At 32.6% G+C, this 17,981-nt stretch overlaps 1 protein-coding gene across 1 annotated transcript; it reads right to left on the bottom strand.

Moving 5' to 3' along the window:
- Positions 1 to 8,630: 8,630 nt before the first annotated feature.
- Positions 8,631 to 11,748, bottom strand: LOC120138544 (probable galactinol--sucrose galactosyltransferase 5). Its single transcript, XM_039154006.1, has 4 exons — positions 10,498 to 11,748; positions 9,973 to 10,150; positions 9,302 to 9,669; positions 8,631 to 9,203 (listed from the first exon to the last, which is right to left on the bottom strand). Exons 1-4 carry the CDS (start codon positions 11,716 to 11,718, stop codon positions 8,646 to 8,648), a joined length of 2,325 nt encoding a protein of 774 aa, XP_039009937.1. The 5' UTR covers positions 11,719 to 11,748; the 3' UTR covers positions 8,631 to 8,645.
- Between the last annotated feature and the right edge of the window lie 6,233 nt (positions 11,749 to 17,981).

The following is a 17,981-nucleotide window of genomic DNA, read 5'->3' as shown; positions in this document are numbered from 1 at the left end:
AAAAGGTGTCATTCTAGAGTGACCATCTTAAAACAACTTTCATTGAACACAAAAGGTTTTGGTACATCAAAAAAAATTTACATATAAGGTATCGGAGCTGTAGACAATGTTGTTCATTTTTCCTTGTAAGAAAGTCTTTGTGGTTACGAAGTTCTCATGCAATATCTCTATAATCATCTACAATCTTCATCAATGTCTTGTTCTTGGTTCTAGTGGCTTTTAGCTCAGCATAATTCTCACGCTTGTGGCATTGATATGAGGCTTCCATATTGGCTATGGGCATATTCAACATCTGATTTTCGGCTTGAAATCTTCCTAAATCAATAGCGGCTGAATTGTGCCTTCCTTCTATAATCTGTAAATCATATAGAATTTCTTGGCTCGACCTTCATGCGCCTTGCAATTCCTTGTCCATTGTTCAACATCGTTTTTCAGTTTAGTGACCCCTTTTGCCCACTCCTCTAGGGTATTTCATATACCAACATTTTTAAAGGTTTGTCTGATCATTTGAAAACAATCATGCATGGCTTCCATCTCTTTATTCAGTTTATCATTTTCAATCTTCAAATGACTCACTTGAGCTTCGTACTTCGGCAAACATTCTTTATCCTAGATGGCCCCACTGATACTCTTATCTTTGAACACTTTTGGTTCCACATTAACAAGATAATCAACTACCAAACTAAGTTGACCTTTCATCTTGAACTCTAATATTTCATGATCCATAGGTGATGAACTCGATGCTTGAAGGTGGTGCAATTCTCAATGGAATGTCCTTGGGCTCTGGCATGATATTCACAATGAACATTGATGTCATACCAACTTGGATATGGAGGTTGCCAAGGTTTCAGATAATATAGGGCCACTTCCTGAGCTTCTAAAAGCTTATCATACAACTCCTTATATAATATAGGATAGGATCAAAATGAGGGCCACCTCTCGGCTTAGATTGAACTAGAGTCTTCAGGTTTATTTCTCCTGACATTGTAAGTAAACTCTCAAATGCCAATGAGTTCTGATTGCATGGATTTTTTTCATCTTTCAGAACTTCTACAGTTTTCATCATTTTCTTGGTGTCTCCAAACAACTTGTTGATACAAATAGTGATTGTGCATGATTTTTCAGATCGACTAGACTTAGCTTGTTCTAAAGTAGTCCCTTGTGTATGTGACATCACATAATTATTTTCATTGAGCTCTTACTTTTCTTTTGCATAAGTCTCTTTTCCTTTGGCCAAAGCCGCTATTTTATCCATCATCTTGGACATTTGCTCTCTTATCTCTCTTATCTCCTCTTGTTCTTCGTCAGTCATGCGATCTTTGGGTGCATAGCTCTCCACTTTCCTCAAAATTTCCTCAAGATGCCATTCTCTAGCTTTATTATAGTCTACTTGATTGTGGAACCCTTTGTCCATCATGAAAGCCTTTTACTCTGATGACCACTCACAAATCATCACATTGATCATGTCATGATCATGCAATGCAAACAAAAAGAAAAACAACATAAAAACAAGTTAATACAAATATGATAACAAAATGGAAAAAAATTATAAAATAAATAAATAAGCTAATATAAAACAAGAATGCCAATGTAAATGCATAAGGCGCTAGTTCCAAAAGCGACCACCATAGAATAACCTTCATCAGACCATAAATTCTCCTTACATTAGACAAACAAGCTTTATTTTCTTCATTTACTGGATCTAGGCCTTTCTCACGATTTGATATCGTCTTCATAGTCGTTGTTAAACTTCTTAAAGTGTTGATCCGACTATCTTCGTTTTAATTCACCTATTATAATTGTTGGATCTCTAGACCTCCATTTTCGTGGAATTCTCCAAGAGGAAAGAGACCTTGATATCTCATGAAGGATCTTCTCATTCTTGACTCAACTAGCATCTGACTATTTGGTACCATTTCGATCTTGTTCATTTAACAGGAGTCTTCGATCAACTTTGAGCTCCTATCTCATCGATCAACTTTGTTTATAAGTTGTCGCTCTTACGGAGTTGACTATCTAGTTATGGAACTCTTATATCGATATGAAAACCTTCTGATTTGGTCAATCACTTGCGAATTAACACCTTGTTTGGTTATGATGTGAAAATGCAAATGCAAACATAAGATAGATAAAAATCAGATAAACCAAAAAAATTGTTAGTAACACTTAACAAAAAAGAAAAAAAAATATTTATGAAAGGAAAAGATATTACCCAACATGGTATCTACCCTGACATGCTTTTATAACAGTTCTACACAGACATGTTTTCTACCCCAATGCTTTGTTCATCATATAAATTCTAACCTTTTTTTCTAATTCATAGGCTTCGTACGAAAATATAAAACCTAATTGCATATTCTTCTAGTTCATATGTTTTTTTGCAAAATATATAAATAAATTCGAGGAAAAAGTTAGAGTGAGTTTCCCTTTTTGTGACTTTTGAAGAACCACGGATAAAAATTCAATATGTAACGAGCAGAATTTGGTATTACTAACAGGGTCCTCGAATTGTCCTTTGCTCGTGCCCCCTTGGGCCTGCTAGACCCTCGATCCTCACCTATTATAGGCTTAAAGGGGTTGAGTTCAATTCGAGATGATGTATTTTCCTATGTCCATGTGAGGAAACTTAATGTTTCACTCATAAACACAAGGCATATGTAACCCAGAGGTTACTTGCTAAAGCCCATGCAGAGAAAAATAATTTTTCTCACGTAAGCGTAGCGTTCACTCCTACCTAACGGGACATAGCACAATTAGAAGGCTCTTAATACTTGAATGGTTATAACGCGAGTGGGGGGAAACTCACAATCCTTTACCTCGATCCAAAAACCAACAGACTAAAACAAAAGTTAAAAATATAAAACATGCAAATCACACGTTAGTACAACTAATAAATAAAAGATGTACAATGCAATGCAACCAAAACATGAGGATCAAAATTTAAACATCATCCCGATTTACCATTTTCGACTAAAAAGATGACTTATAATCGATTACGGCCTGACTCTCTAATCTCCCCAGTGGATTCGCCAAGCTGTCGGAATAGTCCTTAAGCTTTTTAGGGCTATTTCCGGGGAGCGATCCATCTTAGGGCATAAATATATATGTTATCATGACGAACATCCACGATAGAGACATCTGTCACTTATTGGTGAACAGACTCGATAAACCTCAATATCAGCGATGTCACATTAGTTTTTCCTACTTATAACAAGAGTGATTTGAGTGAGAATAGTGTGTTACATCTTCTCTATTGTTTACTAAGGGATATTCTCCTACACATGCAGTTCTACAGCTTGAATCTATAAGCACTGGCCAAATATAATGATGTAGTTTAAGGAAGATTTTAGGAGAAGGTTGAGGGATTGTGTTGGCTATTTTGCCTTTAGGGGTGCATTTCAACTAATTTTTTTCCTGATATGAGGTGTTATACATTCATTACATAATTTGTTGATGAGACCAAAGAAGTTATGAAGACTATAGACAGTTTATCCCTTATAATTTGGACAAAGAGTCCCAACTGATAAGATAATGGTTGTTGGACAATGTTTATGTTTTTTTTGTCTCAATGAGGAGGTATGAGGGTGACATAGTTCCATCTAGGTCGCATCTCCCTTCTCGTTCTTGGTCGAGATATTTTTATAGTGGCTTTTGGAGATGATGTTAGGTGTAGGTTATTATGACTACCCGTAGGCTAGCAGGCTAAGTGGATATGATCGGGTAGCGATGAATTTCGCTTTGGCAAGTCATATGGGCTTGTTAGAGGTCATGTCAACAAGTTGAGATTTCAGAGATTTTAGATCTTCAATATCTTCCTTCCAGAGACGTTTTTCTTATATCTACTGAAGCTTTCGATGAATATTGACTGTTTAGGACTCATTATCTAGAGATGCTCTTCCTAGATCCTACCTATGGAGATGTTCCAACTCAAAAGGTTTTGAGGTGTGATAATGGTGATAACACATGGAGGATGTTTGATGGATGTATAGTAAGGATAAATATGTTAGATATTGACTCAAATTTTAATTGATAATTAAATTAGATTTTATTATAATTCTAGTGGTTGGATATTACTTGGTAATTGAGTTTATTTAATAAGTACATATTTATTTTAGACAATAAATTTTACATAATTAGATTTCTTGGTGACCAAGTATTGGACTCTATAAATATGAGGTAGGTCTCAACCTTTATAATTATGAGAGAGAATTATTTTGGAGATATATAATCTTTTGTAGTCTCTACAACTATAAGAGTTTATGTTAGAAATATGAGTTTTATAGAGATATTGAGAGATTGATTTGAGATACACTAATTTTTATTTTATATATCAAGTTTAGATACATGAGATATTATATATTTGTACTCTTTGTAGCATATAGTTTATAATAAATTATTATTTCTCTCATCTTTAAAGATAAATAAAAGTAAATCAAATTAAATCTCATTTATTAGGCATGTTTATTTTATATAAACATCTTTTTAATTAATTTTCCTAACAACATATATAATATGCAATTTATAGGATTTGAACTTAGGCTTTGAGATTATTAACACGCACGCCACTCATCCGACATTACCATTTATGATCTTTACGATTAATTTATTAGCCATTAGCCTAAATTATATATTTTAATATATATCTTTTTATATAATATAATATAATATAAAATTATACTAAATTGATTAGACCAATAATCAAATTAAAAATCAATGACTTACCGATCTAATTTTAAAAACCATATATATTACACACAATTAGAATTTATAGAAGGAATTCGTCAAGCGATCTCTGTAGAAAAAGGATATTTTTTTCAGATGTCTTGAGTTTGAGTAGTTGTATATATAGGGTGTGTGTACATATTAATTAATTAATAAAATTATGAACAAATATTATCTTATAATTATCTCATACTATTTAAAAAATAAGAAACAACAACCAGTTGGTCTAGTGAGATGAGACACCAGATTCCTTAAGCAAGGTTAAGGGTTCAAACCATGACGTTTGCGAATGGAGCAAACTGAGTTGAGAGAGTCGTACTAGCCTCTACAGTACACGATTTGGATTAGTTGATCGAAATATTAGATACCAATAATTAATTTAAAAAAAATAAGAGAAAAAGAAATAAAAACTTTAAACTTTGTGTGCTTTAGAAAGTTGGGGTAATTTGAATCCCAAGGCGACAAGTCCCCGTCGGCTAGGGGTTTGCTGTTAAGGGGTCCAGCACCCGCACGTTCGTTCGTTGGACTTTACTATCATCTCTCAGCTTTTTGTGTTTCAAAATGGGATTTGTATTCCCACATTTGCGTGGATAGGTTTCCACAACCAAACTAAATTAAATCAACTCTCTACAATTGGATCATCTTCCGTCCCACCTCAATAATACTACCCAATCTCATGTTTGTTAACTTAGTCCTTAAATTATACTTTTATCTAAAGTTAACCCATAATTATTTCTATTTTTATAATTTATTTTAAATCATATATATTACATCATAAACTTCAAACGCTATAAATTATATCATAAATTCATAATCTTTAAATCTTATAAATTTTTGTTCACCAACTTTTTAAATGAATGCAATTTAGTTCATTTTAATATTAATTTCAACTTTACATTTTATAATTGTTTCAACTTGATCACTATATGTTGTTTAATTTGTTTAAATTTTAATTTATAATTTCATATTTATTTAATTTAGTCCTACTTAATAGTTTGTAATAATTTTTCTATATGTTTAGATATAATTATTAATTTATTATATTATCTCTCTTTATATTTTTTCAATTACATAATTATAACTAATTAGCTATAGCCTATGGGCTAGGGCTATGGCTATGGCCTATGGCCTATGATCATAAGAGTAAGACTATGATTAGAAGCAAATAATATAAGGTTCTAAGACTATAGAGTATATGCTATATTAAATTAATATATTAGATATTATGCAATTATAATTGGACGTTCATTAAAGGTAAAAAATAATTCATCTGAAAATGATCCGACTTGAAGTTTATATGTACTCGGTAAGACTCGATTTGAATTTCACCTAAAATCGATCATAAACAGACCTGACCTGAAGTCTAACTGAACCTAAATTAACATGATATTTAATTGATTCAGAACCGAACCGTTTTAGCCTGAAGTGATATTAATCTAGCATGAAATTAATTTGACTCGAACCCGAACTAAATATGATTTGAAATCAACCTGACAATGACCTGAACCCAAGTCGATCTGAACTTGATCTGACCCGAGTCAAACCATTAAATTGACTTGACATAACCCACGCATGATTTAACTTGACATAATATGATCTAAAACCTGAACGATTACCCGATTTAAGATCCCTACCATAGGAATATTTATGATTATATAGGTTTTGGGTGGGTTGGAGTGGATGAGTTGATAGAAAAGAAATTAAGGTTAAGGTGGATGGTTGCTAAGATTTAGGGGTGGTTGAAAATTTTGGGGACAAATGATAATAAATAACTTTGATTGGAAAAGTGGGGGAAAGGTGAAGGGGGATGATTGGATGTTGACTCGGTTTGAGCTTAGATTTAGGATTGGTGTTGACTACTGGTGTGGGCTTTTAGGATATGGAACATTTGTGCCCTATTAATTATGGGCTTGGGTTACCTACTAGCCCTGGTTTCAGTTGACCCAGATAAAGAATACTGCTTATAGTGGCCCTTTTTTGCCAATTGCTAAAAAAATGAAATAGGAAAAAGACAAAAGAGCAACAGATTTCATCCAATCATTAGTTTTATTCTGAATTTTAAGATAATTCATTCCTACACATGAGAAGATAGGATTCTGAAGTGATGATCAACTCTTTAGCATTTGATGAGATAAGATTCTATGTAACTTGTTTGAGAATTTTTATCTTACTTTTTACCAAATGTGAGGATGCACTTGTCTTAAATACATCTACATGATTATTAATTTAAAAATATTTGTCTTGAATGCATCATTTTTAACATTATGTCCTAAAATTTGGACAAAATTTATGTTCTAGAGAAACTTAAAGACGTCATTTTAAAGGGTATTTTTTGCAAATATTCTATAAAGAATGGTATTTTTCTTTTGAAAGGTTGTGAAAGTATTCTTAAGAGAATTAAAATTTCCTTAAAAAAGGCTCGAATTTTTTCCCCCGAATTAACTGCGAAAAGACTTTATTCACTTTGAGAGAGATGGAATTGTACTATACTCTACTTAAGAGAAATGAGATTCAAGTCTCAAGAGAAACAAGGTTTATGTCTTAAGAGAGATTAAAATTTATAGCAAAAGAGATTGAGAATGTCTCAAAGAAGATTAATGTCTCAAGGTAGATGAACTCTGTCTCAAAAGAAATTGATTTTATGTCTCAATGGAGATCAGGTTTAAATTTCAAGGGAAACTGGTTTTATGTCTTAAGAAAGACAAACTTTATTTGTCAATGAAGAAGATGTTTATGTTTACAGAAACTTAAAAATATCCTTAAGAAAATTTGAAACATTAGAATTATTCTTCAAGAGAGAGTTATGAAAATGTCCTCATATGAGATCAAGAGTTTTTTATTTTTATTTCAAAGAAAAATATCCTCAAGAAAAAAGTGTTGAAAACTTTGAAAAGTATCATAACAGATTGTCCTCATGAGAGGGGTACCAAGAATTTTTGAAGAGATTGTGAATATATTTTCCTTAAAATATTAACAACACGTTAAAAGAGATTTTGAAAACACCCTTAAGAGAAAAGCATTGAAGGTTTTTTTCCCTAATTATTTGAGGATACCTCAAGTGAGACTTAAAAATATTGTATTCGGAAGCTTTGAAAATCCTATGTCTGATCATACTATAAAAGTTCACTTGAAATATTCTTATGCAATAAAAGTAGAGACTGTCTAGCAAAATGAATTAAATGCAAATGGCATTCAAATATTTTGTGAATGTTCAATGCAAAGATACATGTACCTTGAGAGAACCATATGGTGATCTAGAAATGCATATGCTTGTGAAAGATGATGGTGATGCCAAGATATATTGTTAACACTAAACCTAAATTCGAAACCTAAATCAACCCAATAAAACAACTTAACTTGTATCTGGTGGATGGAATACGGATTCTTCAATCCATTTTTTGTACAATTAGTTCATTGAAATTTTTAGGCCCATTCTATAAAAATTGTACCTAATCAATTGCAATAAACTACTAGGAAAATGATTGAACGGATATTTTTTGAATAAAAGGATTGAAGGGAATTACAATGGCTTAAATTATAAATTTTATATATTTTTAAATTTATATAGGGCTACAAATTCTATACTTTTAAAATTGTAACTATAATTAAATTTACTAAAACATTATTTTAATTGAAAAATTAAATACCCTTCTTTACTGGTATGATTCTCATATATATATTTTTAATTAATTTTCCATAGTTTATGTGAAATTCTGACCCAAATATCCTTTCAACCCAATTAAAATTATAGGCCAATTACCTTATAACCATATGGTAAAGAGAAATCTCAAAGAGCACATATAAAGAGAAAATACTAATAATTGTCATTCAATTAATTTAAACTCCTTAAAAATACTTCAGTTTTCACTCAATTTCATTGAAATAAATCTATCTTAGACTTCTACTAATGTAGCCATTAAAATCTAAAACAGATACTCTAATGTGGATAAACCAGATGAACCAGACCATGGAACTTGAACAACAATCATGCTGTTCTCGAACTCAAACCCCACATCTTTTCCGTTGATCTTGCAGGTTATCGGCTTGTCCGAAGCAAAGGCTCTCATTTCACCGATTCCCTTCACTTCGATTCGAACCGAGCTTTCGTTGTAGGCTAATGACTGGATGGCACCGCCGGTGTTGAGCATGTGGACTAGCCCAATGGGGGCGAAATGGACTGATTTTCCAGTCAAGACAGTGACCGGTGAGACGGTTATGAGCTCGAAGTCGAATGGTTTCAGTGAGATTTCAATGTTTTCAGCCGGTTCTGAGAGGACCAGTTTCTTGGACTGAGAGAAATACATGGCGAAAACTTGGACGCCCTCGATCGAAACCGGGTTCTTCCCACTGTTCCATTCGATGTTCTTCGGATTCATCTCGGCCGTCACCGTTTGCGAAAACTGTGAAAAGCATTGGTTTCTTCTGGTTTCACGGCACCATCCTCCACCTTGACAGTTAAATGCGCCGAGCACACCAGTATACTGTCCAAAACAAAAGGCTAAATTGTTAGTTCATTCAATATTTAAAAGGGTAATTGTGTTAGGATAAAAATATTACCAAGCATGTACAAATGACAAACCTTGTTCAAGTTCCAAATTTTGAGCATGGTTTTGCCATCATGTAGAGGGTCCTCAAAGAGACAATCCCTGGTCGGAAGTGCATAGTACTGGCAACGAAGGATTGATCCATCAGGCAAGACTAGACGTTTGAGGAGCGAAAAGTTGTGGTGGCCAACGGTGTCGCTCACATAAATCGGGCCACCGGAGATGGCCCTTGAAGCAGCATGGAAATCGGCACAAGGGTGAGTGGACTGGAACATGTCCCAGTCAGGGTGGATAAAGTTGCCCATCCATAAACTATTGTAAGCACAATGAACCATGTGACACCCTTGGAGCCAAAATGTGCCATTGGGGTCACCCGATGGATCAGTGCACCAAAAATCGTCCCCTATAAAAGAAACCAGCCCATCAGACCAATAGCCCAAAAAATCCAATATGAATAATAAAGTGAAGTATTTAATATTATTCCATTTAGGTCATCTCAAACTATTTTAATTTTATCTTTAATGATGAATAATACACTTTCTTTTTTATTAAGTTCAATGTGATTACTAATTATAATGAATTATTTGACAATAAACACCCAATCACCCTTATAGTTATTGATACTCGAACTCATGAACTTTAACAATAACAACAATTCTTTTAACCACTAAGATAATTTAATTTCCGACAGAAATGAATTACTTACCGACGCGACCGAGACAAATGGCTTCTGTCCCAAGAAACATGAAATCGTTGCAGTGTTCCATACTGGCAATAACACCGTTGCCTTTGAAATGCTTTCTAACAGAATCCGTTAAAGCTTTAAAATAAGCTTTTGCTAGCTCAACTCTTCCACCATAGTTTTCGCACAACATTTCCAACAGCTGTTTCAAAAAAATGATTAAAATATTTAAATTACGATTAAATCAGATTTAATATTATGATATTGGACTGGAAAAAATAAAAATGTTTTAAATTTATGATAAAGATTTGTTGAGAAATAACAATAAAATAATTAAAAGTTTCGTGCCGACCAAATGTGAGACATGTCAAAGTTAATAACACAAAATTTTGTCTTTATTTTAATTAAACATAGTCAAAGTAAAAGGGAAAAAAAGAGATTAAGATTTGGTCGGCCATGGCCAATTTTTTATTTTCATGAATTTTCTAGAAGACATAAAATAACTATTTTTTAAAAATTGAAAAAAAAAAGTATGGGTAAATAACTTACATGGATAACGTCGACTTTAACTCCATCGATTCCGACATTTTCCAAGTGAGAATGAATTCCTTCATAGAGTTCATCGGCCTTTTCCGGCGGTACCAACCCAATACCGGTGGAGACAATCTTATCAACGGCGAGATCCTCCATTGTTTTCTTCAATCCAGGGGACAGTTCCGGCTTAATAACCTTGGTAGCCGGCAAGCCAGGGACATTAGGCCTTAAACCACCCCAATATCCACACAAGGCATGCCACACATAAACAAAGTCGACAGTGTTAAATTCCTCCTTGAGATCCTTAACAAAGGCACCCATGCCCTTATTCGAGGAACCAATGGCCAAACTCCGAGGGCTAACATAGTCCCTAAACTTGTAATTCTCTTGAAACTTTAACAGCCTGCATGGCATTTGTTCACCGGCCACCGTACAATTCATGCCCTCTTTGGTGATGGGGTCCTCATCATGGCTAATGGATTGCCAGCCGTCATCGATAAGCACCAGCCCCGGTGGGCACCCACCTTCCACCAATCCCTTCACACCTTCCCAAACACCTTGAGGGTGCACGGTAAGATAAAATGCATCCCACGTGCACCAACCGAATTTGTCCACGATCCCTGGTGGGGTTTTCTCTTCCAATAACTTGAAGGTTCCAAGGTGATCCTTCACCACTTTCATGGCTTCCTTGACCAAATTGAATGGATCTTCGCCGACATGAATGTAAAGAACACTCCGGAAAGTGGCCGAGGTGACCGAGGTGGACCCGCTTTCGACGCAGATATCGACGTTGTCGTCGGCTCCGGGCTGAAGGGAAGCCCTAAAGGGGCCTTCGAGAAGGGGGAGGAGGAGGACATAAGGCCTGCCGGAGTCCGATTTGTCGAGGATCACCATTTGAGTTTCGTTTTCAAGGTCTTTCCCATTGGAACCAACCCAATGAGTAGTCCACCAGACTTTGAACCTGAAGATGCTCATGAACTTGATGTTCTTCAGTTTCCCGATTGGGACAACATGACGGCTGTCGGATTCAACGGCGTCGAATCCTACAAAGGACCCGACGGTGGATACAGATTTGTCGGCGGAAGGAGTTACCGTGATGTTATCAGGTACGTCGGTGAGAAAAACATGGCCATCGACAACGAAGTTGGAGCCTTCCAGTGAGATTAAACACTGGTTATTGTGGCCATCAACCAGGCCTGAAGCACCAGAAGTAGCTTTACTCAAACTTGGAGACATAATGAAAGGCAGCAAAAAAAAAGGTTTTTGCTGTTTAGTTTAAGAAATTTTTGTGAAGAAAAAGGTTTTTTTATGTTTATACAAAGAAAAAAACAGAGATTTTGTAAAGGAAATAAAATCAATGAAAATAAATTGCTTTGATTCTGTGTTTTTTTGAAAACCTTGCTCTGTTTTGGTTGATCAAATGACATAGGCAGTGTTCTAATTTATAGGCTTTTGGGAGCGAAAGTGGGGTGGAATTTCGTTTGAAGGAAAAGAAAAAGAAACCTATGAGAACAGGGGTTGGTTTGGAATTTCATTTATTCTAAATTAATCTAGTGGGTCATACTTTGAAATAAATTAAAATAAGTGTTATTACTTTTTATCTAAAATTATGGAGTTAGTGACTTGTTTGCCCTTTTGTTTTGGGCGCTGTCAACTGCCGACACTTGTTTCTCCTTCTTTAACACCGCACCTAATTTATAGTCCAGTCCCCATTACTAAATCTCTCTTCCGGAATTTAGGCTTTAAAGTATTCTTTTTAGAGCCATAAATAAATTTATATAAATATTTTAAAAAATATATATTTAATTTTTTTAAAGAAAATTAAATATAGATTTATCGTATCTTCATTTGATGGTAGAGTAAGTTATTTTTGGCATGACTTTTTCTCCCTTCTCAGTAGGGGTGTGTAAAAAAACCCTGATCTGATCCAAAAAATCGGATATCGTATCCATTTTTTAATTTTTAGATAGTTTGAATCGGGTATTCGAAATATTTTTTGAATTATCGGATCGGATACGTATCGGTACAAAATAATTTTCGGATTATCCGAAAATCCGATTTTTTGCAGGGTCTTTTCGTATCTATTCTTCAACATGCTGCAGAATTTCGTCTAGCAATGAGTGTTTCTTCTCCAAAAATAATCTATCTTTTTGCCAAATCAAGCTAACATTTCTAATTGAAACCAAACATTTTCAATAATTGAATTTTTCTATTTATACTCGTCGCATAAGATGAAATATTAGATTTTCGACCTAAGGTGTCTGTATTCATTTTTTTCCACCAATGTCAGTGTTTCGTTATGGTGTAGATATTTTTTAAATGACCATGATATTGTTTTTGCAGATATCAGGGGTACAAGGTAATAACAAGATTAGTAGCTCGAGTATGGTGCTTGATGGAGATTTGTTCGAAACCAGAGATAATAAGCATAATAGCTGATCCAACTACTGAAACTGCAAAAATAGGTATACTGCTTTCATTTCTAAATCAAATAAGAAAGTCCTATCATATTATCTCCATTGCTCCCTCTCTTGTCACAATGAAACCATCTTTCGTCATTTAAATTTCTTCTAATATTTTGAGCATTAAAGGAGATCCCAATCTCTTCGATGTTGTGTATGATCGACTTACAACTATTTCTATTGTTGTGAGGTATGGAGGCTAGATACAACTGTTGATAAGAAATCCATAGGTCATTCATGTTGAGTAAACATGGGAAGGATTGGCGTGGAGGACTAAAATCGGATTCGGATCCGGATATTCAGATATCCGATCCGAAATTTCGGATATCCGATTTTTTCGGATAAGATACGGATCATTACTTTAGGTATCCGAAATTTTTGGATATCCGAAATTTCGGATCGGATAATATTCGATATCCGATAATACACACCCCTACTTCTCACCGATCGAATTGTGTTGTCAAACTTATTCAAAACTTTCGTATCGTGTTTGCAAGAATGATTTCATTAAAAATCCTCATTGAGGGAGTAATATATAGTGGAATTGGGTCCACCGTTGAATATAACAATATATACTTATCATTATTATATGTCTATTTAATAACACTAAATACATCATTTCTACTTCATTTAATTGAAATACACTTAACATAAAATAAAATATATAAATTAAATTAAATATTCAAGTTGTAATTTTGTTAGAAAATTTAGGTTAAACTATAATTGAAACTAATCACATATTTGGATGATTTTGGAGATGAAATTGGAAGATTCAAAAGTTTGATGACCAATTTAGAATGAGTCATAGTTTATGAAATTAGACTGTTCAAAAGTTTAAGGGTTAATTTAGAATGAGAGTCATAATTTGAGGGATGAAATTGAAATTTTTAAAAGTTTAAGGATCGATTTGAGATAAGGGTCATAGTCTTGGGACATGTGATGCAATTAACTCAAAATCTAAGATCAATTTTTCTAACAAAATTAAAACTTCAATCTTTCTTATTTGGTTTAAACTGACATAAATGTTTTATCATATAAAAACAATATTTTAAATTTATTTTAAACAAAATTTCTAACTTACCCCAAATCTTTAAGAGTGACTTTATAAATTTTTTTAATGGTATAGAGTGATTATAAGACAATATATGTTCATAATTTTTTCTTGTTATTGATAACGCACGTACACTTACAAACGTAGCTGCTTGAATCCAAAATCTCTAGAAATAATTACACTCCTTTTAATTACTCAGGACATTCGATGAAATTTTACTTCACTAATTTTAAACTCAAATTTCATGTTTTCCTTGGTATTACTTTTAATCATGCTGTCTTTAATTTTCAAATATTTTATTTAATTATCAAATTATTTCGGATACTTTTTTTTGGATAATCAGTATAATATTTAAAAATCAGTGAGGAATCGTTACTAATTAACCAAAATTAAAAATTAATTCATTTTTTTTATAAAAATGGTCAATAACGACAACTTATCAAAATTAAAATTAATTTATATAGAAGCTATCGTCATGCATCAATGACTTTCCCCAATTATAACAAATGTAGTGATTTTTTAAATATTTTTTTAATTTATGTTCCTATTTTTTTATTCACCGTTTCTCTAAATAAGCAGTTTTTCAAGTGTCTAATTTACATTACTGGCAGGAATTAAGAGGTTTTCGTGATAAAGAAATTGTTGTTATTTTTTTAGGACCCATGTTCAAACACCATAGATATTAGGAGTGTAAACGTTCAATGTTAGAAAAATTATACTTATTAGTTAGCCTTTAAAAAGTAAATAAAGTTAACAATTACAACATATATATATGTTAATTAATCTTAACCGAATCGGCACTAGTAATTATTGGACGGGTGTTAATTTAAAAGAGTAAAGTACACAAATGGTCATTTGACTATAGAATGTTGTTTTATTAGTCTCTCGACTATTAAAAGTTACAAAATGGTCCTCCAACTATAGCACATTATTTTGTTGAGTACTCTGACTATTAAAAGTTACAAAATGGTCACTTGACTATTCATATGTTTTAAATTCATCCTTTTCCATTAAAAAAACTGGCGGTTGTCTAGACTGAATGTTAACATATTAACTGGGATATGCTAAAATCTCATCACAGAATCTCAAACGACTATACAATTCAAATGGTTATGAAATAAGATTTTACCATATCTTAGTGAGCATGTAAACGTCAAATTTAGACGATCGCTAATTTGTTAACGGAAAATGGCGAGCTTGGCATATATGAATAGTCGGGTGACCATTTTTTAACTTAATAGTCGAGTGACTCTACAGAGCAACATCTTATAGTTAGAGATTATTTTATAACTTTTAATAGTCAAGGGACTCAACGCAGTGTTGTCCTATGATCGGGACTATTTATGTACTTTACCCATTTTAAAACTCATTGGGGGCACTTTAAAAAAAAAGGAAAACGCGTGAAAAGATTCTCTGTTTATTTTAACCTAAAATACAAATATAGTGATGAATTAAGTAATGTTATCTTTAACACGTTTTTTATGCTTAATTCAAAAAAGGAGATTATCTATTTACTTATTTAATACTATTAATCTTGATATTTAGATCCACTACTCAAAATAATTAAGCCATCTTTTCAATTATCAATTTAAAATCACCACTTTAAACTTTAAACTTACAATAATAACACTGAAGTGCTTAATATTAACTCCCACTCTTTTGAAACAAAACGGGTTAGTTACATTTATAACAGTAAAATATTTTTTAAGGATATTTTTGCCATCAAACTCGCATTAAATAATTAATTTAGTCCCTTCGTAAAAAAAGCATCTAATTGAAACTTTAAAGTCACAAATTGCATTAAATTTTTTACTAACGTTAGATTGTTATTGTGGTAATGTGGTCATTAACATTATTAATGTGATAGTCTACTATATTAACGTAACAATTATAATATTAATGTGATAATTCATACGTAAATAATGATGTGTTACGATGATAATATTGATATTTTAAGAAATTCAAAACTAACATTGATTTTTTAAAGTTGTTGAGTGTTAACAAGTTGTTAGGGTTGGTTACACCAACTACCAATACCGTTGCAGGTGGTTATGGGTTAACTTTTTCTAGAGTATACAGTTAACTTTTATATTTATTAATATGAGCTGGTTCAAGTGGTAAGCAATTTGATATTGCATAAGCAAGATTTCGAGTGACTTTTTGTATATGCGAAAAATCTCTGATGTGAGATTCAGCTACCAAAACTAAGTGTGCAACAAGAGTCCATGTGAATTAATCAAGGCAAGGCATTGGAACCGGAAAGGCAAAAAAAAAAAAATACTTTTACATTCTCTCTATCTTACATTATGAGTTCAATATTTATTAAGAGCGAAATTTTCCTTCCCCTCTCCATAAGTAAAAATTGTTTAAAAAATATTTATTTTTAAGAAATTTTAAAAGTTAAGTAGAAATTAGAAAAATATTAGTTATAAAATAATAAATAATAATATTATTAAAAATCAAAATTTATAAAATATTAATAATTAATGATTTCATCAGAAATGTTATTGATTATATCTCGTCTGCCTGAGCCTACTGATTTTTCTTAAGCATATTTTCAGTTGAATCTATATTAAAATCTTTCACTTTTGAGATCTCTTTCTATAATTTAAAAATGTTGAAATATAGTTTGTATCAAAGTGATATTTATGGATCGATACAATGAATGACATCGGTTTGAGTTCTTTCTATAAAAGCTCATGATGCTTTATAATTTTCTAATTTTACTTAATATTTAAAACTTTAATTTTTTATTTTAAATAATATTTAATATTTATTTTTTTACTATTCTAATAAGTTTACATATTTTAAAATTTTGATAGCTTATAAATATTATTTTTAATAAAAAATTTGTCAAAACTTAGGAGTAAAATATAATCCCGTTTTCTAGATTACGAGATCGGTTGCCCGTTTTCTGGTTTTTTTTTCCCAACGTTATTTAGGATTTCTCCACGAGAGCGTTTGCCACCAAAAACCTAATCCATTCATTGGAAGACACGTGTCCTAACTAACTGACACGTTTCGTACTAGTTTATACGTGGAAGGGTCCTATTGGGTTATGTAGTAGCTGGATAATTTGGCCGTTAGGAGTCACTTTCGTTAATAACAATCCCTATGAGTCTATGACGTTGCGGTCTCCGACACGCGTTTCTTCGTCAATAAGTATCCCACGTGGCACGTTGCTTAGCCTCCACGTAACCTTATCTGATTCTAGATACGGCTGTCGGTGGATGATTTAATTTCTTTTTTCTTACGCCTACACGTGGCAATGATCGGATTACCGAGTTCTCCGGAAATAAAAGCGATATTTTTAGGAGAAGGGTCTTGTTAAGGAATATTCTTATTCTTAGGAAGTTAAAATAGAATAACGACTAGTGATTAGTATTTTGTTTATCAACTTAATATCGTTGAAACAGATCTTGAGTTTGAGTTTTTATGTATGTATAAAAATTTTGCTAAGAGATTTACCTACTAAAATTAGGTGTATGACATATCAATTTAAATTAGTTAGGACGAAGTCTTAATAACCGAGAAAACAATATGTATATATATTGCTAAAATACCACGTAAATAAGTCCTTAAACTCCAATACAAATGACAATATAGCATATATTATATTTTAGATTAACATATATTGTACCAGTCCTGCCCCGTGTCCACCCCCCTGCCCATCATCCATGATGGGTAAATTTTTTAAATCCACATCTACCCCATGATACATTCTCAAATCGACCCTCACACCCACCACTTATCTTGTACCCGCATGTACCTTCCCATACCCGCTTGACAATAATCTCACATATTACATAAGCAATAAAACATAAAATAAACACGACTATTAAGAAACTGATTCTAAAGATTGAGATTTTGAGATGAAAAAAACGACAATCATCAATTTTAAAAATGTCACATCCTAACATTAGGTTAAATTACAAGTCATATACTATAAAATTTTAAGATTTACAGAATAGTCTATGAAATTATAC

Source organism: Hibiscus syriacus, unplaced genomic scaffold (genome assembly GCF_006381635.1).
Source record: "Hibiscus syriacus cultivar Baekdansim isolate YM2019G1 unplaced genomic scaffold, ASM638163v2 tig00110694_pilon, whole genome shotgun sequence".
NCBI classification, from domain to species: Eukaryota; Viridiplantae; Streptophyta; class Magnoliopsida; order Malvales; family Malvaceae; genus Hibiscus; species Hibiscus syriacus.
This window is presented reverse-complemented; position numbering and strand designations above follow the sequence as displayed.